Source organism: Heptranchias perlo, chromosome 22 (assembly GCF_035084215.1).
Source record: "Heptranchias perlo isolate sHepPer1 chromosome 22, sHepPer1.hap1, whole genome shotgun sequence".
In the NCBI taxonomy this organism is placed as follows: Eukaryota; Metazoa; Chordata; class Chondrichthyes; order Hexanchiformes; family Hexanchidae; genus Heptranchias; species Heptranchias perlo.
In genome coordinates this window covers 35,022,728-35,049,176 of record NC_090346.1, presented here as the reverse complement: position 1 = coordinate 35,049,176, position 26,449 = coordinate 35,022,728, and the positions used below count along the sequence as shown (strand labels likewise).

The 26,449-nt window shown below is 42.7% G+C and overlaps 1 protein-coding gene across 2 annotated transcripts; it reads left to right on the top strand.

The window, feature by feature from the left end:
• Positions 1-220: 220 nt before the first annotated feature.
• ntan1 (N-terminal asparagine amidase) lies at positions 221-26,289 on the top strand. Of its 2 annotated transcripts, XM_068003241.1 has the most exons (10): positions 221-378; positions 3,150-3,252; positions 8,146-8,211; positions 9,653-9,761; positions 11,395-11,468; positions 15,090-15,143; positions 24,139-24,192; positions 25,301-25,398; positions 25,533-25,646; positions 25,743-26,289. In XM_068003241.1, exons 1-10 carry the CDS (start codon positions 298-300, stop codon positions 25,917-25,919), a joined length of 930 nt encoding a protein of 309 aa, XP_067859342.1. In that variant the 5' UTR covers positions 221-297; the 3' UTR covers positions 25,920-26,289. The 2 variants fall into 2 exon arrangements, with proteins under 2 accessions (XP_067859342.1, XP_067859343.1); XM_068003242.1 differs by lacking the exons at positions 221-378; positions 3,150-3,252 and adding an exon at positions 3,059-3,098.
• Positions 26,290-26,449: the final 160 nt, after the last annotated feature.

The following is a 26,449-nucleotide window of genomic DNA, read 5'->3' as shown; positions in this document are numbered from 1 at the left end:
GTGGTTAAAAGCTAATTCCTGGAGGGACTGTCGCTGCTGCTAAATTTTGGTCTCCAGCGCTATTCAATGCAGTGGGCATGGAGCGGCTGCCGGGCTGCGATGCATTCTGGGACCTGTAGTTTAGTCCGGACTCCTCCCCCCCTCGGTGATGACCGCATTTCGTCATCGGGTGACTCCAACTACCAGCGAGCACTGCGGTCAGCGTGACGTTGCTCGTGAGTCGGAGGACTTGGTTGCGGTGAGCGCGGGGCTGCGGAGATCGCTCAGGCAGCGGCAGCGGCTGCGGGTCGGTGAGGGATGCCGCTCCTCGTTGATAACGAGCCGATAGTCGTGCCTTCCTCAACCGGAGCGTTCATTGCACGTTATTCGCAGCTGGAGGTGAGGAGTTTTGGGACTTTAATCATTGAGCAGTGTTTTCAGCCCGGGTGCGGGGCTGCGCTTACCTGTCTGTCTGACTGAAAATGGGTCAATTGGTGGCTGTAGTAAACGGGGCGATGGCTAGGGTTAACAACTCTGGGCGTGTTCCTGGAAGTTTCATCACACGGCCGATATTTATCCCTCAACTAACATCGCTTTTTAAAAAAAAACAAGCACAAGAGGAGGCTATTCGGCCCGTCGTGCCTGTGCCAGCCGTTTGAAAGAGCTATCCAATTAGTTCCATTCCCCTGTGCTTTCCCCATAGCCCTGTAATTTTTTTCTCTTTCAAGTATTTATTGGAATCCCTTTTGAAAGCTACTACTGAATCTGCTTCCACCTCCCTTTCAGGCGGTGCATTCCAGATCATTATAACTTGCTGCGTTAAAAAAAATGTTTCTTCATGTCGCTTCTGGCTCTTTTGCCGATCACCTTAAATCTGTGTCCTCTGGTTACCGACCCTTCTGCCACTGGAAACAGTGGCCTTATTTATTCTATCAAAACCGTTTGTGATTTTGAACACCTCTATCAAATCTCCCCTTAACCTTCTCTGTTCTAAGGAGAAACAGCTCTTTCAAACAGCTGACACAGGCACGATGGACCAAATGGCCTCCCAGCTTCTCCAGACTCTCCACATAACTGAAGTGCCTCATTCCTGGTACCATTCTAGTAAATCTCTTCTGTACCCTCTCTCTAAGGCTTTGACATTGTTCTTAAAGTGTGGTACCCAGAACTGAGCATAATACTCCAGCAGCAGCCTAACCAGTGTGTTATAGAGGTTTAGCATAATTTCCTTGCTTTTGTACTCTATGCCTCTATTAATAAAGCCCAGAATCCCAAATGCTTTTTTAACAGCCTTCTCAACTTGTCCTGACATCTTCAAAGACTTGTGTACGTACACCCCCAGGTTTCTCTGTTCCTGCACCCCCTGTTACGAAAAGTGTTGAACGACCTAAAGGCGAAGTTGAAAGTGATTTAAGAGTAAACTGGGTGCTTAATGTGTCCAATCTCAATGCAGCAGTAATCAAAGCATCTAAAATACTGAATTATATTGATAAATCACAGTATTGTCAACTTTTTCTCTTTTTTTTCTTTAGTGGGCTTGAAAGGTAAGAATCAACCAAGCCTTTATAATTGGTTTTATTGACATTAAGACATGACAATTTTTCAGATAAAGATGCCATACAACCTTATCCGGGAGTACAACTCCAAAGCAAGGGTGATCAAATCCTTCTGGGAATTTGAGGGTTTAATATTTCATTGATGACTTCTTTAAATTCTTTAAGTGGTCTCTCGCTATTTCCAAATTCGTCCTTTTTAAACCTTCATTTTATACCCTGATAGCTTCAGTTATTACCAAATAAGGAAAATGTTATTTGCTACCATATGAGTTTTTCTCCACGTTCTCGCATGTCCACCCTTGAGGTTGACTCATCACTGTATTCCTACAGTATCTTACATTGTCTTATAGTTTCAGCAGTTCTTTATTTAGTTGCAATATTGTGACAAATCCTTGTTTTTTCAGTTTCAGCTGTTATGCTTACTGTATGTGGGAGGATGTCATGATAAAGCTGTATAATACTCTGGTCAGACCATACCTTGGTATCCTTATTTTTCACACCTGATCAGAAAGCAAACTTTAAAGCTTTAGAGGTAGTGTGGAGAAGAGCCATGATGTTGATCTGTAGTGTCAGAGACCTGAGCTATGGGGAAATGCTAGAGAAACTTAGGCTCTTCATCCTTGAAAGGAAATGATTGCAGAGGTACATAAGATATGAAAAGGTATAGAAAAGCTATATCTAGATCTCTACTTCAAGGTACACCATGACAGTAGGTGACATAGGTTTAAACTGGTGAGAGGCAAATGTCTAATGTCAGGAACTTCTTCGTGCAAAGAGTATTCAACACTTAGATAAGTGTTCTGAATAAGTTAGTGGAGACAAAATCCTTGGAGTCGTTTAAGAAACTGTTGTGATGCTGTATGGTGAGACTAGGTTTTGCAGGATGAACAAACTAATGAGTTTTTCATTCATATTTATCATGATCAGATTTGCAAATGTTGCTTATTAGAATGTGATTTTGATATTAAAGTGACCTTCTCTGAGGGATGTCAGTCAAACACAGCTCCTTTATGTTTAAATGGGTTTGCAGTCTACATTTTTACTCATCACATTACTTCTAACATTTCTCTAATGTTGGCAGCTATGAGGCATTGCAAATCTACTAAAGTAAGTTAGAGTTGATTTTTTTTTAATTGGGTCTGAAACTGGTTACATCCCTGCTCTGTTATAAACATACCAGAGAGCAAGTCTCAATAAAAATAACAGGTTTGTCAAATCTGCATGAGGAGTCTGAAAGTCCATAGAGAAGGAATTGGAGATGAACATACTCTAATTAATTGAACAGACAGTGGATCAGAATATTTGAGCTATGTGGCATAACTTTATTTGTAAAGAAATATCTTAATTTCTAATGCATGATTTTTCATAACTGTGTATAATATCGGGGTCCAATAACATTACCAGAGAGGGAAAACAAAATTGGAGGATAATAGCTAATGATTCTAACTGGAAATATTAACAGGAACACTCACTCATTGGAACGTCCTTATTCTGTGATTTTTTTTCATGAGGTGGACTTCTTGACAGAGTAACCAGAAATGGATGCATATTGCCTCACTGAAGGTAAAATATATTATCCACATTAGCGAACCCTAGTTCTGTTATTTCTTGCAGGAAGGTGCAAAATCTCTGAAATCCAAGCCAGCACGCAAGATAGACCCTAAAGGTCTTTTATATGTTCAGCAAAGAGAATTTGCAGCAACAACTCCTCAGGATGGTAAGCATCATTAATTATATTTCACATTTTCAAAGATAAGGATACAGGAGCGAAAAAAGCCCATTTGCCCATCTAGGTTGTCCCATCTCCCAAGTTCACTTTAAGGACCTGATCTGATTGATTTTCATTTATTTTTCCCTATTCCAAACAAGTGTCTCTCCATTGGCTATTCAATATGGAGTTGATCCAGTTACCTTCTAAAGTCTTTAATGGAGTTGTTTAGTGCACTAGGTGGCAGTAGGGTACGGAAGCATAGTGGTTATGTTACTGGACTAGTAATCCAGAGTCATGAGTTCGACATCCCACCACGGCAGCTGGGGAATTTAAATTCAATTAATTAAATTCAATTAATTAAATTCAATTAATTAAATAAAATCTGGAATTGAAATACGAGTATCAGTAATGGTGGCCATGAAACTACCGAATTGTCGTAAAAACCCATCTGGTTCACTAATGTCCTTTAGGGAAGGAAACCTGCCGTCCTTACCCGGTCTGGCCTATATGTGACTCCAGACCCACAGCAATGTGGGAATCAGGGAAATCTCTCCAGTGGCTGGAGTCATACCTAGCACAAAGGAAGATGGTAGTGGTTGTTGGAGGCCAATCATCTCAGCCCCAGGACATTGCTGCAGGAGTTCCTCAGGGCAGTGTCCTAGGCCCAACCATCTTCAGCTGCTTCATCAATGACCTTCTCTCCATCATAAGGTCAGAAATGGGGACGTTCACTGATGATTGCACGGTGTTCAGTTCCATTCACAACCCCTCAAATAATGAAGCAGTCCGAGCCCGCTTGCAGCAAGACCTGGACAACATCCAGGCTTGGGCTGATAAGTGGCAAGTAACATTCGTGCCAGATAAGTGCCAGGCAATGACCATCTCCAACAAGAGAGAGTCTAACCACCTCCCCTTGACGTTCAACGGCATTACCATCGCTGAATCCCCCACCATCAACATCCTGGGGGTCACCATTGACCAGAAACTTAACTGGACCAGCCATATAAATACTGTGGCTACAAGAGCAGGTCAGAGACTGGTTATTCTGCAGTGAGTGACTCACCTCCTGACTCCCCAAAGCCTTTCCACCATCTACAAGGCACAAGTCAGGAGTGTGATGGTATACTCTCCACTTGCCTGGATGAGTGCAGCTCCAACAACACTCGAGAAGCTCGACACCATCCAGGACAAAGCAGTCCGCTTGATTGGCACCCCATCCACCACCCTAAACATTCACTCCCTTCACCAGTGGCGCACAATGGCTGCAGTGTGTACTATCCACAGGATGCACTGCAGCAACTCCCCAAGGCTTCTTCGACAGCACCTCCCAAACCCGCAACCTCTACCACCTAGAAGGACAAGAGCAGCAGGCACATGGGAACAACACCACCTGCACGTTCCCCTCCAAGTCACACACCATCCCGACTTGGAAATATATTGCCGTTCCTTCATCATCACGGGATCAAAATCCTGGAACTCCCTTCCTAACAGCACTGTGGGAGAACCTTCTCAAGGGCAATTAGGGATGGGCAATAAATGCTGGCCTAGCCAGCGACGCCCACATCCCATGAACGAGTTTTAAAAAAAAAAGTCTACTGACAAACATTAAAAAGTTGTTCCTTCTTTGGCTTAGTCATACCCGTGGCTGTTTTTATTCTCTCTACATCCACCTTATCAATTCACTATTTTAAATCCCATAAGCAATATTCTCCCTTAAACACTTTAATCACTTTTTTTTTCCTAACGAGAGCAAATTTAACTTTTTTTAAAGAAAGAAAAGAACTTGCATTTATTTAGCACCTTTCACAATCTCTGGACTTCTCAAAGCACGTTACAGCCAATTAAGTACTTTTTGAAGTGTAGTCACTGTTGTAATGTAGGAAATACCTTGCACAGATTGGCTGTTACGTTTACCTGCATAATAACAGCGACTGCACTTCAAAACAAACTGATAGTTTGTGAAACACTTTGGGACATCCTGAGGACATGATAAGGCACTGTATAAATGCAAGTGCATTCATTTTTTTCCCTAGCTTATCGATCCAAAACCTGGAATAGCCACGTTGTCTGAACCCATTCCTCCACTTCTGTACCACAGGGCAGTGGGAGCCAATTTCTGTTTTTTTTTTAAAAAGGCAGGCAATCAGACTGCTGAAGGGAGTGACTGACACCACTGAACCTGGGTAGATGTCAACGGCAGACCTGAATTTGTAACTGTGACTCATTTTTGAACTTCTGCTTTTTACTAGTAATCACATGATATTGATAAATTAGAGCATGTACTGTTTTTCATAATGACTAGAAAGTTATTCCATGTCATTCGCAATGCAGTATTCTGCTACGGTAGAAGAGTTTCACATCCTGTCTTGTCTCACAGTCTTGATGTCAGTTAAAGGTTAACTGCTTTCTTTCTCTCTTTTAAAAGCTGCTACTTGGTCCTTCAATTCAGTTATTTTTTTTTGCTGTTTTATGAATATTATATTTGAGGCACCAGGTGCAAGTGTACCAGACTTTGGGTGTGTGACATTTTCAAGCATGTTGGATGCACTAGAAGCAAGGCTTTTATTAGTGTGTTGCTCATGGTAAGTGGGATAATACATTGTTTTATAACGACCATATTGTGCCATTTAATGCTGCTGAGTTGAATCTGTGACTTTGTAATGATAAAACATCTGATTACTGTTAAACAAATTCTGGTTGTGTTCAGAGTTTAATTGCTCTTCAGGCTGCAGGTCACAACCCTGAATTTGTTTATCTTAAAGTGTGACTGGTAAGTCAGCCAGTGGATACAGAAAGTCTCAACACCTGTGTCGAGTGACTGCCTTTGTTTTTTTATAATTTTTCTGGAAGTGTAACACAGAACTTTGACTTTGACACTTGAAGTATTATGGACAAAAAATACTGACCCAGAAATTGCTCTGAGTGACGAACCAACGGCGCCCGCTGCTTCTTAGATTTGAATTCACCCATTAAAGTTTAATTAAAAAATTTAAGATTTTAATTTTTTTACTTTCTGACTCTTTTATCTCCAGTTTTTTTTAATCTTCCCCTCTCTTTATTTAGCTTTCTTTATCTGATTTTATAATACATTTACTAACCTTATCTGACACTTCCTGGTTCTTACTCTGCGCAGTTTGTGAATGAGATTCACTTCCTGGTTCTCACAGCGTGGCTTGCTTCAAGCTGATTGGTGGAGGGGACCTGGAGAACCTTTCCTCCTCTCACAGCCTGGGAAAGAATGCTGCAGTTTTTTGAACTCGCATCAAGTTGCTGGCAAAAAGAGGATATGGGGGTGTAAGTCAGCCCAGGATCAAGTAGGATGCTGAGGTTGCAAACAGTCTTGTTCACCCTGAGACACGGGCTGCTGAAGGGGATGGAATTGTTGGCAAAGAGTTTGATAGTTGGTGGAGAGGTAGAGACGGTTGTCGTTGGCATACGTGTGTATGCTGGCCCCACGTCTACGGATGATGTCGCCAAGAGGCAGCATGTAGATGAGGAGGCTGTGGGGCCAAGGGTAGATCCATCGGGATTCTGGAGATAATGGTATGGTGGATGGGAAGAGATGTGATTGCTGGAGATACCCTGGCTACAATCAGATAGGTAAGAGTGGAACCAAGCAAAGGCAGTCTCACTGAGCTAGACAATGGAGGCATTGGAATAGGATGGTGTGGTTGGCGGTATCAAAGGCTGCACAGAGAGGTCAGTGAAGACGAGGAGGAATAATGAATCATGGTTACGATCAAAGAGGATGAAATTTGTGAGTTTGGGGCTGTTTCGGTGCTGTGTCAGGGGTGGAAACCCGATTGGAGAGATTCAAACAAAGAGTTGTGGGAAAGTTTGGCACAGATTTGGGAGGTAGCATTTTCAATGACTTGAGATGAAGGGGAAAATGGAGACGGGGCAGTATTCTACAAGGGTAGAAAGGTCGAAGGTGGTTTTTTTTTTTGAAGAGTTGATGGTCGTTTTGAAAGGGAGGGGGCAGTACCCGAGGAGAGGGAAACATTTACAACGCCAGTTGGCATGGGGGCCAGGAAGGGAAGTCGGGTGGTCAGTTTTGTGGGAATGGAGTCGCGAGCAGGAAGTGGGTCTCATGGACAAGATAAACTCAGAGAGGGCATGATAGGAGATGGGAGTGAAACTAGAGAAAGACGTGGATTTTGTGAGTGTGCAATTGGCAGCTTGGGGGGAGGTTTGGCTTTGTGGATAAGAGGAAGTGGGCATGCAGCATAGGCACGTGAATGGATGCCCTCAATCAATGACAAAGTCGTCCCTGAGCTCCTCGCACTTGTTGGAGGTGAAGGCGGAGAGGGCTTTAATGAGATAGTTGGTAGTGAAGAAAAGAAGACAGGGAGAACTGCCATGATGGGGGGAGAGTAACCGTTTCACCCCAATTTTTGTGACTTTTTTTGCCAAGTAGGAGAGACTTTCGTTCCACAGGATTCAAAGCCAGCTGTCAGTGATGAACAAACAGTATTCAAAACCACCATGTGACTTGGCAAAAAAAAATGAATACAGCTTCTTGTGAATGCACAAAAGCATTGTGTAATATGCCAAGCATTCTGTAATATGAAGCAGGACAAGAACTTAAATTCTTTGTGGGCTGTTATCAGAATACCTGCAGGCATTAGGTTTCTCCCAGCAGGTATGTTGCTATTCAGGTCCAGTGTGTTTTATTTATTCATTGCTGTGACCCTGAAATTGGAGGAAGAGTAATCTGGTGACACTCTTATGCACCTCTTTGTGGCCAGGATGCAAGCTGGGCAATTTACTTCAAATTCAAAGAAAATAAAATTTACACTGAGCCCTTGGAGCAGAGATGGGATACACAGGTAATGAAAATAAGTTTATTTTAAAATGCAGAGATATTAACTCATGTTTTCTGTATGTGTTTAACCACAGGTTCTGTGTCTATACTTGGAACAGAAGATGCAACTACTTGCCATCTGGTAGTTCTGCGACACACAGGTACTGTGAGGTGTAGTACAGTGGTGCAATTGAGCTCTAAACTTTGTAAATGTTTGTGATGATGAGAAGATTCATTGAGTTAAACAGTGTGGATAGGTCTCTCAGTTAGTAACTACTCAAAATGGTCACATTCTTTCCAACCTCTGAAATTCTGCAGTTTTAAAATTGAGCACTAATGAGCAGGGCAAATATCAATATGTTTGGGGATTAAATTTGGCAAATATTTAGCGTTTTTAAAAAAAAATCATACTTGTATAATTGGCGTTGCTGGCAAGGCTGTCATTTACTGCCCATCTCTAGTTGCCCTTGAGAAAGTGGTGGTGAGCCACCATCTTGAACCGCAGCAGTCTGTCTGGTGAAGGTTCTCCCACAATGCTGCTCGGTAGGGAGGTCCAGGATTTTTTACCCAGCGATGATGAATGATCGATATATGTCCAAGTCAGTATGTTACGTGACTTGGAGGGGAATTTGGTGATGGTGTTCCCATGCACCTGCTACCCACGTCCTTCTAGGTGGTGGAGGTTGCGGGTTTAGAAGGTGCTGCCGAAGAAGGCTTGGCGACTTGCTGCATTGCATCCTGTAGATAGTACACACGACAGCCACAGTACACCGCTGGTGGAGGGGTTGGACGTTTAAGCTGGTGGATGGAGTGCTGACCAAGTGGACTGCTTTGTCCTGGATGGTGTGAGGTTCTTGAGTTGTTAGAGCTGCATCCATCCAGGCAAGTGGAGAGTATTCCATCACACTCCTGATTTGAGCCTTGTAGGTGGTGGAGAGCTGCATCATAAAACATACAGAACCAAGGCACAGCATTGGACTGTTTGGCTAATTGTAGGTAAATTGATAATCGCATGATTTACCTGAGATTTTTTTTTAATGAAGTGAAGCAGAGGTTGGTTGACTAAAATAAAAATTGGATGACTCCTTTTGTAACTTTTATTTTTTCTTTCATTTTCCTCCGTCTTCTAATCCCACATCCAAGCTGTTCTTTGTATTTGGGATCTAGATGAATAGCTACCACTATAACTTTTAGATGGTCTTCAAAATTGTGCAGGCATAGAAAATACAAACACCTTCATGATGGAAATATGTTAAATCTATTTAATCTGTGTTTTCCCCACTTTCTCTTGCTGAAGACTCTTTGCTGTAGTACGACTGCACAGGCACCAGTTACTCTCTTTTACTTTGCCCCTTGGCCGTTCTATGTGTAGAAGCCTAGAAAATGAATCTGACACAGTTGTATCACATGACTCTCTGATGCTGTCCTTGTGCTCGCTCTCGCACACATTGTTCCCATCCCTCCTAGTCATCTGGTTTGTGAAGTTCAGAATTCTAAGTATGGTGTATTGTAAGCCTCTGGGTTACACTCATCCATATATCTTGCAATCCAAACTGTGCATTCTGTTCTTTACTAATACACATTCTCTGGATTAATTTTTAGGGAGCGGGGCTACAAGTTTGGGACACTGCGATGGGTCAGATACAGCAATGGATGTGTCCATGATGTTGAATGCTGTGAAGTCCTTGTCAGGAGGATGTGATCGTGGAAGGTAAGATCTCAGTGCTCTACATGGTAAACCGATAGTAAGGGCAAACCTTCAGTTAACACCTAAAGTATCCAATCCAGCAGCTGGATCTCTAAACAATAAATAATGGTGATTTGGAGAAGTCCATAAAAATTTCATCTTTGTGTAACTGTGATCAGCTTTGCACAATTGTTACAATTCTACAGTTTGTAATTTTTAATCTACCTGCTGGTATCACATTATAGCCTAGGAGCTAGAGCAGCCATGTTGGAAAAATGGAAAATTCCAGTTTGGAGTGAGGGTTAAAAAATTTGGATGTTAGATGAGCGTCTGTAACACAGGGCTTTGAATAATCCAAACCGAACTAATCAACAGAAGCCAACCTGCACCTATTGAATTGCATAAGTGGGGTGTGAAGTGTAATCTTAGCTGCTGAGGGGTAATGAGAGTCAGGATCAGGAAGTTAAGATCTACTGGATTGATATTTTTGATTGGATTCAAGTCACATTACTTATTTCGTCGCCCTAAGCATTCTCAATGACCATCTTTTGATATGTCAATTTGTGACTATGAATAAAGCTTATTTTTGGTCTTCGTATGGGTTGAGAGTTATGCTAAATAAAAGAATATAAGCCTTATTAATAATTGGGTGGGGGCTTGATTGACACACTCAATCTCTTCAACGTACTGGAGGAAGAATTGCTGTGACCGTTATGCACAGCAACATTATAAATATGTTCTTTTTTAATGCATTTACAACGTTGCTAAACGTAGCGATGCTCTCCCCTCCCCAATGTGACAGTGTAGAGCAACCTAAATAACATGGGCAAAGAGAAGCATTCATTGCTATGGGCCAAACAAGTTTTACCAAACAGCAGCGAGGCCAAGTGGGAGTATAAAGTGTAGGTTGGTGTAAATTCCCTTTAATGTTGTGGTGCATGCGGCATTACCCAGGCGTTCTCCTTGGATAATGTACTTTCACGAGTCAGTTTGGTGACCAGCAAATCATGCATTTTTTTTATATTAAAAAGACTAATAAAAGATTCATTTGTTTTTAACCTAGTTTTATATGTTTATTGTTTTATTTAGCTTGAAACTATTGAAAACACAGGAGTAATTCTGTTTAAAGCAGTAATTATCGTACTGATCAGATTGAGTTGTACGTTGCAATTCCATGATCGGCGCAAGGACGTGCGTACACTTATATCATACACTGGTGTATAGGGTCGATTAGTAGAAGTGTACATGTTTGAGCAGCATTGTACCTTAGTTGTTACGGCAGTCACTGGGGGACTGTGAGGCAGGAGTGTTTGCAGATTTCAACTCCCCTTAAGAAAAGGGACATTAAGTTAAGGGGCAGTCTTGGCACATGGTCACTAGGAAAGGGGTTTGGATTACTTGGAACTTCTTCAGTTAAAGATCAGGGTGGAACATCGCCTGGATTGGCAAATAGCCCACGTGTTTCACCCACATTTTTACTTTGTTATTGTTTTGTATATTTATAACTGAGAAAATACATTTCCCACATTTTTTTCCCCCTTGTGGCAATCCTCATGGAGCGATTAATGATGTTCCATTAATCCATAGGATTGACCAACCTGGATAAACATTTTCTTCCAAAAACATTTGTGAAATTGGTGTGATTTTTGTATTTTAGATATGAAGTTCACCTTATCGGAGGATTCATTGACGATCGGCTGCTGTCACACAGGCTCAGTCTTGAACTTCTTGGTAGGTTTTAATCTAATATTTTACTGTTGAGACACTTGTGAATTTCAGTTAATTTATATATTATACCAGTGGATCTCTTGTAATGTCCATGGTGAAAAACAAGAAAGAAAAATTAAAGTATGATTTAAATTGCTGTAAAAATACCGCAAATTTTTTTGTATCTTATTGCTTTTGGTTTTATTTTGTGGTTATCTCTCTATTTTAAAATACCACTATATCAGAAAACTCTCCTTTTTAAGACACTCCTTAAAACCTACCTCTTTGGCCAAGCTTTTGGTCGCCTGTCCTATATGTGGCTCGGTGTCATATTTTGTCTGATAACGCTCCTGTGAAACGTTATCAGACAACGTTGGACGTTTTACTACGGTTAAAGATGCTATATAAATGCAAGTTCTTGTTTAGTAATTGGGTTTATTTTGTTCTGTTTTTTTTTATCTTGGATGACATTCTGCAGCAGACAGCAACAGCAGCTGGCATTCAGCAGTAGTTGGCACTGAATGTGGCATCCTCTACAATCTGAAGTGCACCTTTCCTGCCCAGTATCTAGCTAAACAATAGTGTGACCCAGGGTCCATAATGTAGAACCTTTGTTGCTTGTGTTGGATGCTATACCTTGTATGTCTCACCAAGCCCATTCTCCTGTTACGAAAGGTACACTAAAAGATATTCTAGTGAGTTGAAGTACGCTTGTAAACCAACAAACTAGTTTATTTTACATGAAATAAATGAGTAAACTGAATACAGTTTTGACTGTAAATCATCAATCTCCGACCACTCCGTTTTCTTGTAAAATTATAAAATACACGACTTGACTGCCATTCTAGGTGAAGATTTATTTTTAAGTTAGTTGACCTTAAGCTAACTGGTATTGATTTAGGTTACAAGCAGTACGGATTCACTCTGCCATTTTGGAGTCTCCGGGCGTGATTTTCACTCGAAGCTGGGTACCCCACACAGATATTCGTGTGGGGAACCCGTAAGCGAATTGAGTCACCACTAACTAGCAGCCCCCGCTGCTCAATCCCACTAACTAGCAGCCCCCGCTGCTCAATCCCACTAACTAGCAGCCCCCGCTGCTCAATCCCACTAACTAGCAGCCCCCGCTGCTCAATCCCACTAACTAGCAGCCCCCGCTGCTCAATCCCACTAACTAGCAGCCCCCGCTGCTCAATCCCACTAACTAGCAGCCCCCGCTGCTCAATCCCACTAACTAGCAGCCCCCGCTGCTCAATCCCACTAACTAGCAGCCAAGAGAGCCTCCTCCCCATTGGGTGCTTCCCTCGCTGGGTGTCGGCACCTCTTAAGCGCCAGCAGTTTTGTAGCATTTTGGAACATTTACATACATGGTCTGGAAGGGATTTTGTTTTAATTTGTTATAATATTACTATGAAGTTAGATTCAACTTACAAAGGGTTAAGTCTCAGATACAACATTTGGAGCCAGTGCATGTGAAATCTAGATTACTGCCATAGCCATTTAGAATACTAATTAGGAAACACTGGGTGGAGGCCTGGGTGATTGGAAATGTTAATGAGCTTTGTGAAGAGACAGACAGCTATTAGGCTGTTCACTCTTGTATGTTGCTTCTGTGGGAAGTACTACAGTCAAATAACTAAAATGTCATATTGCCAAGAAAACACCTTTGGTCATCAACACAGACGGACTCCTTTGTTTCAGTTGATGTTGGTGAATTACTCATTGAGAGTTAATTAAATCAGAAAAGATACTTTGCCAACAGACTAAGGCAAGAAGTAAATCTCTTCCTCTAATCAGTCAAAGACAGAGGGTGTAATTTTAACCCCCAAGAACAGGTGGGTTGGGGTGGGTGAGAGGTTAAAACAACAACTTTTTGGAGTGGGACACCATCCTGGCTCCAACTTGCCCACTTCTGGGTTTAACCCAGACAGCTTTGTATGCGTGTGCACAACAGACACCAGGAAGTCCCGCCCCCACTTAAAGCCTGCCGGCCGATATTTAAAGGGGCATTGTACCTCTTTGAGATACTTGAGGTACTTAATATTTTGTGTATTAGAAAACTTAAAAATGAATTTAACCTGTTCAGGTTTCCCATCGCTTCCAATTCACATCAGGTGAAAGCAGGTGGGAAGGGCCGGATCCATGAGGTGAGTGCCTTTATTGCACTATTTGTGGGCCAGGAGGATCAGGAGTGTTTCATCCAGGCCCAACAAGCACACCTAGCTGACAGGACCCCTTGATCCCCGTTGCTGGCTGACCCCACCGATCCCTGATGCTGGCTGGATCCCTCGATGTCGTCCACGTTTTCTCTTCCCCCCCCCCCCCCCCCCCGATTTTTTGCAGTGCCGATAATCTCTCTCTCTCTCTCTCTCTCTCTCTCTCTCTCTCCCTCCCTCCCCCCTCTCTGATTTGCAGCTCCTTTCCCTCTGTCTATCTGGCTGCCTGGCGCATGGGAAACCCAGAAGCTCAAATACTCACCTTCAATTGAGTTGCGAATGTACTCAATTCATGGGATTGAGCAATGGGAGCTGGTAGTTAATGGGGTTGAGCAAGAAGAGGCAGGAATTAGTGAGGTGGGGGGATGGGGGGGGGAGAAAATTATTCTCACGTGCTCAAAGAAAGTGAAATAGTTGAAATATTTCTTGATTGGATGAATATCCCAGAAACCAGGCAAAAAGATGTGACATTTTTTTCTGCTGAGCCTAATGTGCTATATGCCATTCTTTTCAATATGTGGCTTATCTAAAATTATTTGGAAAAAGTTGGAATTTGTGCACTTTTCTTAAATGTGCATTCTTAAAGGTTCGTCACGTGGTTTTGAACAGATTAAATTGTACTTTTTGTTTTCTCTCTTTCTCCGCAATCTTTTTCCCTTCCCATGAAAGTGTTGACTCTTCACTGGGGAATAGATTCATAAGCATCAGTTGCTTTCCAGTACCATGCCCATTGTTCATGTGTAAGCGAGAGTCGGCAGGCTATTTGATTGTGTGGGGCATCACAGTCGAACCCCCCCTGACATTCAAACTTTCAGCAAGTGCTGCTGGATAGTGGCCTACTCTAATCAATTTTCCCTTCCTTAACCCAGGGCGCTGAGACAATAATAGTGTATGTACTGCCATTCCGCTGAATTCAACAAACTTGACACAGGTTGGGGATTGAACCTGAGCCATTGATCCAGGGAGCTTCCTAGTCTGTACGATTCGGCTATTCGCTAGAGAAACTTGCTGCGACATTGAGAAACTACTTGTACTTTTAATTGTCACTGAGAGCTGTGTAACACAACTAGCACATTGATTACTCATTTGTCAGAGAATTTCTAACATTTTTAGAAGCATATATCACTGTCATGTTTAGAAATTGCTCACTGATGTGAACTGTATCTCTTACCACCTCATTGAACCGTCTCTAGCCTTATTAATGGTGTGTACCATTATGTACTAAGCTGACATATGTTGTGTCACTCTGATTTAATACTGCAGTTTGTCTCCAGGTTGTCTGACCTGTCTTTAGACATCCTTTAGGGTTCTGTTGGATATAAATTAGAGGTCTGCAAACCATAATAATTGTATTGAAGAGATCACTCTCTTTAAGCATGCTGTATATATTCACCATGTTCATCATATGTTCTGCTACATTCATTTGCAGAAGCTTTCAACAGTCATTCAGAGAACATTCATTTGGCAACCTACTGTTTAACAGGTAAATCAATTTTATTTACTAATTCTTTTCACTGTTTTTCCTTGCAGTAAGAATGATTAACTGGAATTTGATTACTGTGGAATATATCAATTCTTTAACAATGTTATGAAACCCTCTTGATACTTACTCAGACTGTTGATTTTAAATTATTTGTCAGCTCCTTGTTTTGATTAAAGATCTTGCCCTCTATTGTATGATTGTTATAAGTTTAAACATAGAAAATGGGAGTAGGCCATTCGGCCCTTCGAGCCTGCTCCGCCATTCAATATGATCATGGCTGATCCTCTATCTCAATACCATATTCCCGCTCTCTTCCCATACCCCTTGATGCCTTTTGTGTCTAGAAATCTATCTAGCTCCTTCTTAAATATATTCAGTGACTTGGCCTCCACAGCCTTCTGTGGTAGAGAATTCCACAGGTTCACCAACCTCTGAGTGAAAAAATTTCTCCTCATCTCGGTCCTAAATGTCCTACCCCGTACCCTGAGACTGACCCCTCGTCCTAGACCCCACAGCCAGGGGAAACATCCTCCCTGCATCCAGTCTGCCTAGCCCTGTCAGAATTTTATATGTATAAACTTTATTTTAGTTTTATTTTTAAAGAAAAGAAAAGGAGTTTTCACTTTTTCATTTTTGTTAATGGTGGATAATTGTAGAACATTCGTAATTCCTCAGATAATGAATCAAATCCATGCCTGCATGCAGCAAGACCTGAACAACATCCAGGCTTGTGCTGATAAGTGGCAAATAACATTCGCACCACACAAGTGCCAGGCCATGACCATCTCCAACAAGAGAGCGCCTAACCACCTCTCCTTGGAAATTTAACAGCATTACCGTCGCCGAATCCCCCACCATCAACCTCCTGGGGGTCACCATTGACCAGAAACTCAACTGGACCAGCCACACAAATACTGTGGTTACTAGAGCAGGACAGAGGCTGGGTATTCTGTGATGAGTGGTTCACCTTCTGACTCCCCAAATCCTCTAACACCTACAAGGGATAAGTCAGGAGTGTGATGGAATACTCTCTACTTCCCTGGAGAGTGCAACAACACTCAAGAAGCTCAACACCATCCAAGACAAAGCAGTCCACTTGATCGGTGCTCCATCCATCAGCTTAAATATCCACTTCCTCCACCACAGCGTACCATGGCTGCTGTTTATGCTTTCTACAGGATGCACTGCAGCAAGTTGCCATGACTTCTTCAGCAGCACCTCCCAAACCCGTGACCGCCACCACCTAGAAGGACGAGGGTAGCAGGAGCATGGGAACACCTTCCCCTCCAAGTGACACACCATCCTGACTTGGACATAAATCGGCGTTCCTTCATCGTCTCTGGGTCAAAATCCTGGAACTCCCTACCTAACAGTGTTGTGGGAGTACACGGACTGCAGTGGTTCAAGAAGGCCCACCACCTTTTCAAGAGCAACTAGGGATGAGCAATTCATGAATTTTTTAAAAGTTCTCTAAAATCAGTTCATTATACTATTACTTTTTATTTGTCCGTGTCCAAAATACCGTTAGTGTTTCAATCAGTGAACCTAGACAAGACAATCTTAAGCAAAACCCATGTCACTGGCGCTCATTTTTATCTCTTTTGTTTTTTAATTCTGTAGGATTTCAGTTCCATCCTCTGATTCTTTTCACTGTTACCTTGCTAGGCACCGAGACTGAACTTTAAGTTGTGCTCATCAGTAACACCAATACCGATGCTGTTGCTATATGTGCACATTAAGAAGATAACAACATAAGAAATAGAAGCAGGATTAGGCCATACGGCCCCTCGAGCTTGCTCCACCATTCAATAAGATCATGGCTGATCTTCGACCTCAACTCCGCTTTCCCACCCGATCCCCATATCCCTTGTTTCCCCGAGAGTCTAAAAATCTATCTCTCAGCCCTAAACATATTCAACGACTCAGCATTCACAGCCCTCTGGGGTAGAGAAGTCCAAAGATTCACAGCCCTCTGAGTGAAGAAATTCCTCCTCATCTCAGTCTTCCTCTTTTCCTGCGACTATGCCCTCTAGTTCCAGACTCTCCAGCCGGAGAAACAACTTCTCCGCATCTACCGTGTCAAGCCCTCTCAGAATCTTGTATGTCTCAATGCGATCACCTCTCATTCTTCTAAACTCCAGGGAGTATAGACCCATTCTACTCAATCTCTCCTCATAGGACAACCTTCTCATTCCAGGAATCACTCTAGTCAACCTTCGTTCCTCTGCCTCTAAGGCAAGTATATCCTTCCTTAGGTAGGGAGACCAAAACTCTGCACAGTACTCCAGGTGAGGTCTCACCAAAGTCCTGTACAATTGTAGTAAGACTTCCTTACTCCAACACCCCAACCCCCTTGCCATAAAGGCCAACATGCCATTTGCCTTCCTAATTGTTTCCAAATCTCTCTGAACCACTAACATTTAATAGTTTCTCACCATTTAAAAAATATTCTGTTTTTCTATTCTTCCTACCAAAGTGAATAACCTCACATTTCCCCACATTATACTCCATCTGCCACCTTCTTGCCCACTCACCTAACCTATCTGTATCCCTTTACAGACTCTGTGTCCTCCTCACAGCTTGCTTTCCCACCTAGCTTTGTATCGTCAATAATCTTGGATACATCACACTCGGTCTCTTCATCTAAGTCATTAATATGGATTGTAAATAGCTGAGGCTCAAGCACCGATCCTTGCAGCACCCCACAGTTGCAGCCTGCCAACCTGAGAACGACCCGTTTATTCTTACTGTTTTCTGTCGGTTAACCAATCCTCTATCCATGCTAATATATTACCCCCAACCCCATCTTATGTAACAACCTTTTATGTGGTACCTTATCGAATGCCTTTTGAAAATCCAAATATGCTACATCCACTTACATCCGTGCCATTTACATCCTCAAAAAACTCTTAATAGATTTGTCAAACACTATTTCCCTTTCATAAAACCGTGTTGACTCTGCCTAATCATATTATGATTTTCTAAGTGCCCTGTTACCACTTCCTTAATAATGGATTCCAGCATTTTCCAGATGACTGATGTCAGGCTAACTGGCCTGTAGTTTCCTGTTTCCTGTTTACACTCTCCCTTCTTTCTTGAATAGCAGGGTTACATTTGCTGTCTTCCAGTCCGTTGGGACCGTTCTAGAATCTAGGAAATTTTGGAAGATCATAACCAATGTATCCAATGTATTTCTGCAGCCACCTCTATTAGAACCCGAGGATGTAGGCCATCAGGTCCAGGGGATTTATTGGCTTTTAGTCTCATTAGTTTCTGTGGTACTTTTTCTCTACTGATATTAATTACTTTAGGTTCCTCACTCTCATTAGCCCCTTGGTTCCCCACTATTTTTGATATGCTCTTTGCGTCTTCTACTGTGAAGACAGATACAAAATATTTGTTTAACGTCGCTGCCATTTCCTTATTCCCCATTATAACAGATCTGGCCCGGGTAAATTGGAATCAAAGATTGGCAGGCAAAACTGTAATTGAACAGTGGGTGGCCTTTAAGGAGGAGATGGTTCAGGTACAGTCTAGGCACATTCCCACGAGGCAGAAAGGTAGGGCAACTAAAGCCAGAGCTCCCTGGATGACAAAAGAGATAGTGAATAAGATGAAATGGAAAAAAGGGGCATATAACAGATGTCCGGTTGATAACACAAGTGAGAACCAAGCAGAATATAGAAAGTTCAGAGGGGAAGTGAAAAAGGAAATAAGAGGGGCAAAGAGGATATGAGAATAGACTGGTGACCAACATAAAAGGGAATCCAAAAGTCGTCTTCAGGCATGTAAACAGTAAACGGGTAGTAAGAGGCGTGGTGGGGGGGGGGGGCGTGATTAGGGACCATAAAGGAGACCTGTTCATGGAGGCAGAGGTGATGGCCGAGGTACTAAATGAGTACTTTGCATTTGTCTTTACCAAGGAAGAAGATGCTGCCACAGTCTCAGTAAAGGAAGATGCAGTTGAGATACTGGATGGGCTAAAAATTGATAGAGGTACTTGAAAGGCTAGCTGTACTTAAAGTAGATAAGTCACCTGGTCTGGATGGGATGCATCCTAGGTTGCTGAGGGAAGTAAGGGTGGAAATTGCGGAGGTACTGGTGGTAATCTTTTAAACATCCGTAGATACGGGGGTGGTGTTGGAGGACTGGAGAATTGCAAATGTTACACCCTTGTTCAAAAAAGGGTGCAAGGATAAGCCCGGCAACTATAGGCCAGTCAGCTTAACCTCAGTGGTGGGGAAACTTTTAGAAACGATAATCCGGAACAGAATTAACAGTCACTTGGACAAGTGTGGATTGATTAGGGAAAGCCAGCACAGATTTGTTAAAGGCAAATCGTGTTTAACTAACCCGATAGAGTTTTTTGATGAGGTAACAGAGAGGGTAGATAAGGACAATGCAGTTGATGTGGTGTATATGGACTTTCAAAAGGCATTTGATAAAGTGCTGCATGGTAGGCCTATCATCAAGATTGCAGCCCATGGAATAAAGGGGGCAGCAGCAACATGGATACAGAATTGGCTAAGGGACAGGAAACAGAGAGTAGTGGGAAATGGTTATTTTTTGGACTGAAAGGAGGTGTACAGTGGTCTTCAGGGGTCAGTGCTGTGACCACTGCTTTTCTTGATATATAAATGACTTGGGCGTATAGGGCACAATTTCAAAATTTGCAGATGACACAAAACTTGGAAGTGTAGTGAACAGTGAGGAGGATAGTGATAGACTTCAAGAGGATATAGACAGGCTGATGGCATGGGCGGACACGTGGCAGGTGAAATTTAACACAGAAAAATGTAAAGTGATACATTTCGGTAGGAAGAACGAGGGTGCAACTCTAAAAGGGATACAGGAGCAGTGAGATCTGGGGGTATATGTGCACAAATCGTTGAAGGTGGCAGGGCAGGTTGAGAAAGTGGTTTAAAAAAGCATACGGGATCCTGGGCTTTATAAGTAGAGGCATAGAGTACAAAAGTATGGATGTCATGATGAACCTTTATAAACTACTGGTTCGGCCACAACTGGACTATTGTGTCCAGTTCTGGGCACCGCACTTCAGGAAAGAGAGGGTGCAGAAGAGATTTACTAGAATGATTCCAGGGATAAGGGACTTTAGTTACGCGGATAGACTGGAGCTGGGTTTGTTCTCTTTGGAGCAGAGATGGTTGCGAGGAGATTTGATAGAGGTATGAAGAGTCTAGACAGAGTAGATAGAGAGAAACTGTTCCCATTGGCGGAAGGGTCAAGGACCAGAGGACATAGATTTAAGGTGATTGGCCAAAGAACCAAAGGTGACCTGAGGGAAAAACTTTTTAATACAATGAGTGGTTAGGATCTGGAATGCACTGCCTGAGGGGATGATGGAGGCAGATTCAATCATGGCCTTCAAAAGGGAACTGGATAAGTACTTGAAGGGAAAAAAATTTGCAGGGCTAAGGGGAAAGGGCAGGGGAGTGGGACTAACTGAATTGCTCTTTCATAGAGCTGGCACGGACTCCTTCCGTGCTGTAACTGTTCTATGATTCTAATTTCTCCTCTCAGCCTCTAAGGGACCAACGTTTACTTTTGTTACTCTCTTGTAGAAGCTCTTACAATCCATTTTTATATTTCTTGCTAGTTTACTTTCTTTTCTGTTTTCTCCCTTTTTGTCAATTTTTTGTCTTCCTTTGCTGGTTTCTAAAACTTTCCCAATTCTCAGGCTTACTACTCTTCTTCGCAACATCATAGGGCTGTTCTTTTAATCTAATACTATCCTTAACTGCTTTAGTTAGCCACGGATGAATCACTTTTCCCGTGGATTTTTTATTTCTCAATGGAATATTTATTCATTGAGACTGTTGAAATATTTCTTCAAATTTTTGCCATTGCTTATCTACTGTCATACCTTTTAATCTAATTTCCCAATCTACCTTAGCCAACTCGCCCCTCATGCTTATGTAATTGGCTTTATTTAAGTTTAAGACTCTAATTTCGGACTTAAGTACACCACTCTCAAACTCGATGTGAAATTCTATCATATTATGAACATTCTTCCCCAGAGGATCCTTTACTGTGAGATTACTAATTAACCCTGTCTCATTACACAATACAAGATCTAAAATAGCCTGTTCCCTGGCTGGTTCCATGTTTTAGTGCTCTAGGAAACTATCTCGAATACATTCCATGAACTCGTCCTCCAGACTGCCTTTTTTTTTTATTCGTTCACGGGATGTGGGCGTCGCTGGCAAGGCCGGCATTTATTGCCCATCCCTAATTGCCCTCGAGAAGGTGGTGGTGAGCCGCCTTCTTGAACCGCTGCAGTCCGTGTGGTGACGGTTCTCCCACAGTGCTGTTAGGAAGGGAGTTCCAGGATTTTGACCCAGCGACAATGAAGGAATGGCGATATATTTCCAAGTCGGGATGGTGTGTGACTTGGAGGGGAACGTGCAGGTGGTGTTGTTCCCATGCGCCTGCTGCCCTTGTCCTTCTAGGTGGTAGAGGTCGCGGGTTTGGGAGGTGCTGTCGAAGAAGCCTTGGCGAGTTGCTGCAGTGCATCCTGTGGATGGTGCACACTGCAGCCACAGTGCGCCGGTGGTGAAGGGAGTGAATGTTTAGGGTGGTGGATGGGGTGCCAATCAAGCGGGCTGCTTTATCTTGGATGGTGTCGAGCTTCTTGAGTGTTGTTGGAGCTGCACTCATCCAGGCAAGTGGAGAGTATTCCATCACACTCCTGACTTGTGCCTTGTAGATGGTGGAAAGGCTTTGGGGAGTCAGGAGGTGAGTCACTCGCCGCAGAATACCCAGCCTCTGACCTGCTCTCGTAGCCACAGTATTTATATGGCTGGTCCAGTTAAGTTTCTGGTCAATGGTGACCCCCAGGATGTTGATGGTGGGGGATTCGGCGATGGTAATGCCGTTGAATGTCAAGGGGAGGTGGTTAGACTCTCTCTTGTTGGAGATGGTCATTGCCTGGCACTTATCTGGCGCGAATGTTACTTGCCACTTATCAGCCCAAGCCTGGATGTTGTCCAGGTCTTGCTGCATGCGGGCTCGGACTGCTTCATTATCTGAGGGGTTGCGAATGGAACTGAACACTGTGCAGTCATCAGCGAACATCCCCATTTCTGACCTTATGATGGAGGGAAGGTCATTGATGAAGCAGCTGAAGATGGTTGGGCCTAGGACACTGCCCTGAGGAACTCCTGCAGCAATGCCCTGGGACTGAGATGATTGGCCTCCAACAACCACTACCATCTTCCTTTGTGCTAGGTATGACTCCAGCCACTGGAGAGTTTTCCCCCTGATTCCCATTGACTTCAATTTTACTAGGGCTCCTTGGTGCCACACTCGGTCAAATGCTGCCTTGATGTCAAGGGCAGTCACTCTCACCTCACCTCTGGAATTCAGCTCTTTTGTCCATGTTTGGACCAAGGCTGTAATGAGGTCTGGAGCCGAGTGGTCCTGGCGGAACCCAAACTGAACATCGGTGAGCAGGTTATTGGTGAGTAAGTGCCGCTTGATAGCACTGTCGACGACACCTTCCATCACTTTGCTGATGATTGAGAGTAGACTGATGGGGCGGTAATTGGCCGGATTGGATTTGTCCTGCTTTTTGTGGACAGGACATACCTGGGCAATTTTCCACATTGTCGGGTGGATGCCAGTGTTGTAGCTGTACTGGAACAGCTTGGCTAGAGGCACAGCTAGTTCTGGAGCACAAGTCTTCAGCACGACAGCTGGGATGTTGTCAGGGCCCATAGCCTTTGCTGTATCCAGTGCACTCAGCCATTTCTTGATATCACGTGGAGTGAATCGAATTGGCCGAAGACTGGCTTCCGTGATGGTGGGGATATCGGGAGGAGGCTGAGATGGATTATCCACTCGGCACTTCTGGCTGAAGATTGTTGCAAACGCTTCAGCCTTGTCTTTTGCATTCACGTGCTGGACTCCGCCATCATTGAGAATGGGGATGTTTGCAGAGCCTCCTCCTCCCGTTAGTTGTTTAATTGTCCACCACCATTCACGACTGGATGTGGCAGGACTGCAGAGCTTTGATCTGATCCGTTGGTTGTGGAATCGCTTAGCTCTGTCTATAGCATGTTGCTTCCGCTGTTTAGCATGCATGTAGTCCTGAGTTGTAGCTTCACCAGCTTGGCACCTCATTTTTAGGTACGCCTGGTGCTGCTCCTGGCATGCTCTTCTACACTCCTCATTGAACCAGGGTTGATCCCCTGGCTTGTTGCCAATTAACATATGTTATCACAATACTTCATAACTTTAAATGTAACCTTTTTTAAAAATTAACTAATGGAATTGCCATATACCAGCATTATACTCTGCATTACTTATACAAATGATACATAACTTCTCTGAGATTAGGAGTTGGGTATTTTTTTCATTACAAAAAATGGTGTGTTGTATTCAGGAGGTGACCAGTGAGAGTGATTCAGCCGCTGTGAGAATGTTTGCATCCTTCTCCCAGGGGGACATTGCTAAGCTGCACTTGGTGCCGCCATCCTCCAACAGCATAGCAAGTTGGGACATCATGACATGAAGCTGCCCACTGCCACTCAGCACTTTGCACCTAGTTCGTGCCGGCAGGCTGGCGCTATCCAATTTTTACCCCAGTGTCTGCTCTTCCACTCTTCTGTTATGTGCTAGTTCTTGCTAAATATTCTGCCCTAGGGTGACTGTTCCAGGAGCAAGGGCAAAGAATACTTATCCTGTGGCAGATTGCTGACATTGCTGTTCGTTGGAACTTGCTGTGCGCAATTCGGCTACTGCGTTTCCTACATTAAAACAGTAACTATACTTCAAAAGTTCTTCATTGGTTGTAAAGCATTTAGGGGTGTCCGGTCATGAAACGCACTATATAAATGCAAGTTCGTTCTTGCCAATATTTCTCAGCTCTATGCGGCCACATGTATGTGATCTGCATAACAAATAACATAGCTAATAGGGAGAATTTATACAAGGAGTTATACTAATATTTTAAAAAATGAATATTCTTTTGTAGAACTTAATGATGTAGTGAAGGAAAGGGTTCACTGGCCTGTAATATATGGAATAGGTGAGTATTTGTTGCATTTTATTTCCCAACCTATCCCACAATTTCATGTTTACCAAGTTTATGTTGTGAAGTATGCTCAGCAGTGCAGCTGCTACGAAATCTTGCCTTTGTGTGTTTTAAACATACTGCATGGAGATTACATTTTCTATTGTGGGCTAGAGAACAATGAGCTCTAGGCTTGCATTCAAGTTCATGTTTTCACCCCTCTCCTAAAGGAACTGATTCATGCTGTGAGATGGATCAATGGGTATCAGAAGCCCTCTGACACCTTGCCCAAGTGACCATTCTCATGTATGAGCCTAGACAGTGTTGCCAGGCTTTTTGGCCATGGAGGGCACTACCTAATCTTGTCCTCACTTGATGCTTACCGATAGGAGTCACTGGATACTGATTACGAGGCATGCTCCTAGTTGATTTTTTTTTTCGCTTTCCGAACTTGAGACATGGGATAAGTGTAGTGTCCCCATTTGCAGCCCTGGTTGACAGTCGCTAACTTAGTGATCGAACCTGGGACCCTCATGAGCCATTGAGAGGAGCAAGTGTTACTGTATAACTGTTGTATAAGGAAAGACGTGATAATTTTGTCTTAGCAAGAACTTGTTTGGTAAGAGAATCACATCAAACAGCTGTGGGAAAGGAAGTGTTAAACAAACATAACAAATCGCTCCTGTTGATCAAGAATCTGCAGCTCTGACCTGTCAGTAGAATATGAAAACTAATTTGCAAATCTGTAAATTTAACAAAGCTGTGTAACTAGTTAATTGTGCAGTTTTATGACTGTATTAATTGTAAGGGCTGTCCCAATGGTTCAGTCAGTAAATTCACTGTGTAGTGTGTTACTGAGCTACACAGATCCAGGGGGTGCTAGATTTGATCTTTGCTGAGTTAGCTAATCTCATAGCGGTAAGAGTGATGTAATTGTCCTGGTATCTTTAGGTTAGGAAAAGGGGAAAAAAAGTCATTGCTTGCTCTTTATTTCCATTCAATTTGGGTTTTGTATTAAATGCTTTTCAGATACATTAATTAGCTTAGCTGCTTATGTAAATCATTAAACTTTTTTCGATGTTCTAAGAGCAAGTTCGTTACGGTTTGGTGAATTTTCTTTCAGCTGTAAATGTGAAAACCGGAGAGATTTTTCACGCAACCTTCCCAGACAGAGGTCCAGATGAGGATATCCGCTCTGCTCGTACTTTTATGGGGGGTTCTGTAAGTTCCGAAATTACCTCAAAAATTGTCAATTTAACGTTGACCTGTGTAAATCACCAAGATGGTATACTAAAATAGTGCTGATTTCTCTAAAGTACTTTTCTTTTCCAAGTCATCCATTTTTGTCTTTAAAGATGTTGTCAATTTATGATGCAAAAGTGGAACAGCTGAAGATTGAACTTTACCAGTGGATGCCATTTCCAGCTGCTTGGTTCTGGTTGCAGCAGACTGATGAAGTAATATTACAGGTACAGCAACATTTGGAGAATTTGGATACATTAGAGTTTCTCATCTCTGGTCATCTATACAATACTCATTGCTGTATGCTTTCTGTCTCTTCACAGAATTTTTCAACATCTCCCATTGTTGAGCCTTCTCACTTTGTTAAATATTTGAAGTCTACTTTCAAATTTCTAAATGACCATCCAGTGCCAGATGAGTCATTATTTCCTAAGGGCAGGTCCAGGATCTACAAAAAAACTACAGATGGTTTGTGGGCAAGGATTGACTTTGCTGCCTAAATTTTTGGATTACAGTGCCACAACTGACACTTCATTAACAGTTGAATGTGGAGGCTCAACTTTTGCACATAAAGTAATTGGATAAACTCCCTTGTGCAGTATCAGAAAATTCTGTAACCAATTAACTGGATGGAAGTGCATTTTAAGTATTTTTGTACGGCTTCAGTAATTTATGGACCACCGTATACAGATCTTTGTGGAGTGGTTACCTACGCTGCCTTGGAGCTGTTATGTCTCAGGTTTGCTGAAGGTGTGATGTAATATAAGGACACAAAAGGCAATTTTTTGAAGTGCTGATTATTTTACAGATAAGTCTGGTGAAAGACGAACAGTTCTTGTTTATGTAATTAATAAAAATAAATTACTTTGACTTTTTCTTGTGTGATATATGTAGCCTTTTGGATAATCCATGTGCAAGCACAATTGGTAGTAATTACACTGTGAATAGGCAGTAAATTTGAGTGCTCCCCTAAAGCAGACATAACCATCTGTTTTACTTACTCATTCACAGGAGGGTTGGTGGTTAGTCA

Coding starts and splice junctions, on each gene's coding strand:
- ntan1 (XM_068003241.1), top strand. CDS start 298: ATGCCGCTCCTCGTTGATAACGAGCCGATAGTCGTGCCTTCCTCAACC. Junction 8,212..9,652: donor GGTAGTTCTGCGACACACAG/GTACTGTGAGGT, acceptor ATTAATTTTTAG/GGAGCGGGGCTACAAGTTTG. Junction 24,193..25,300: donor GCCTGTAATATATGGAATAG/GTGAGTATTTGT, acceptor ATTTTCTTTCAG/CTGTAAATGTGAAAACCGGA.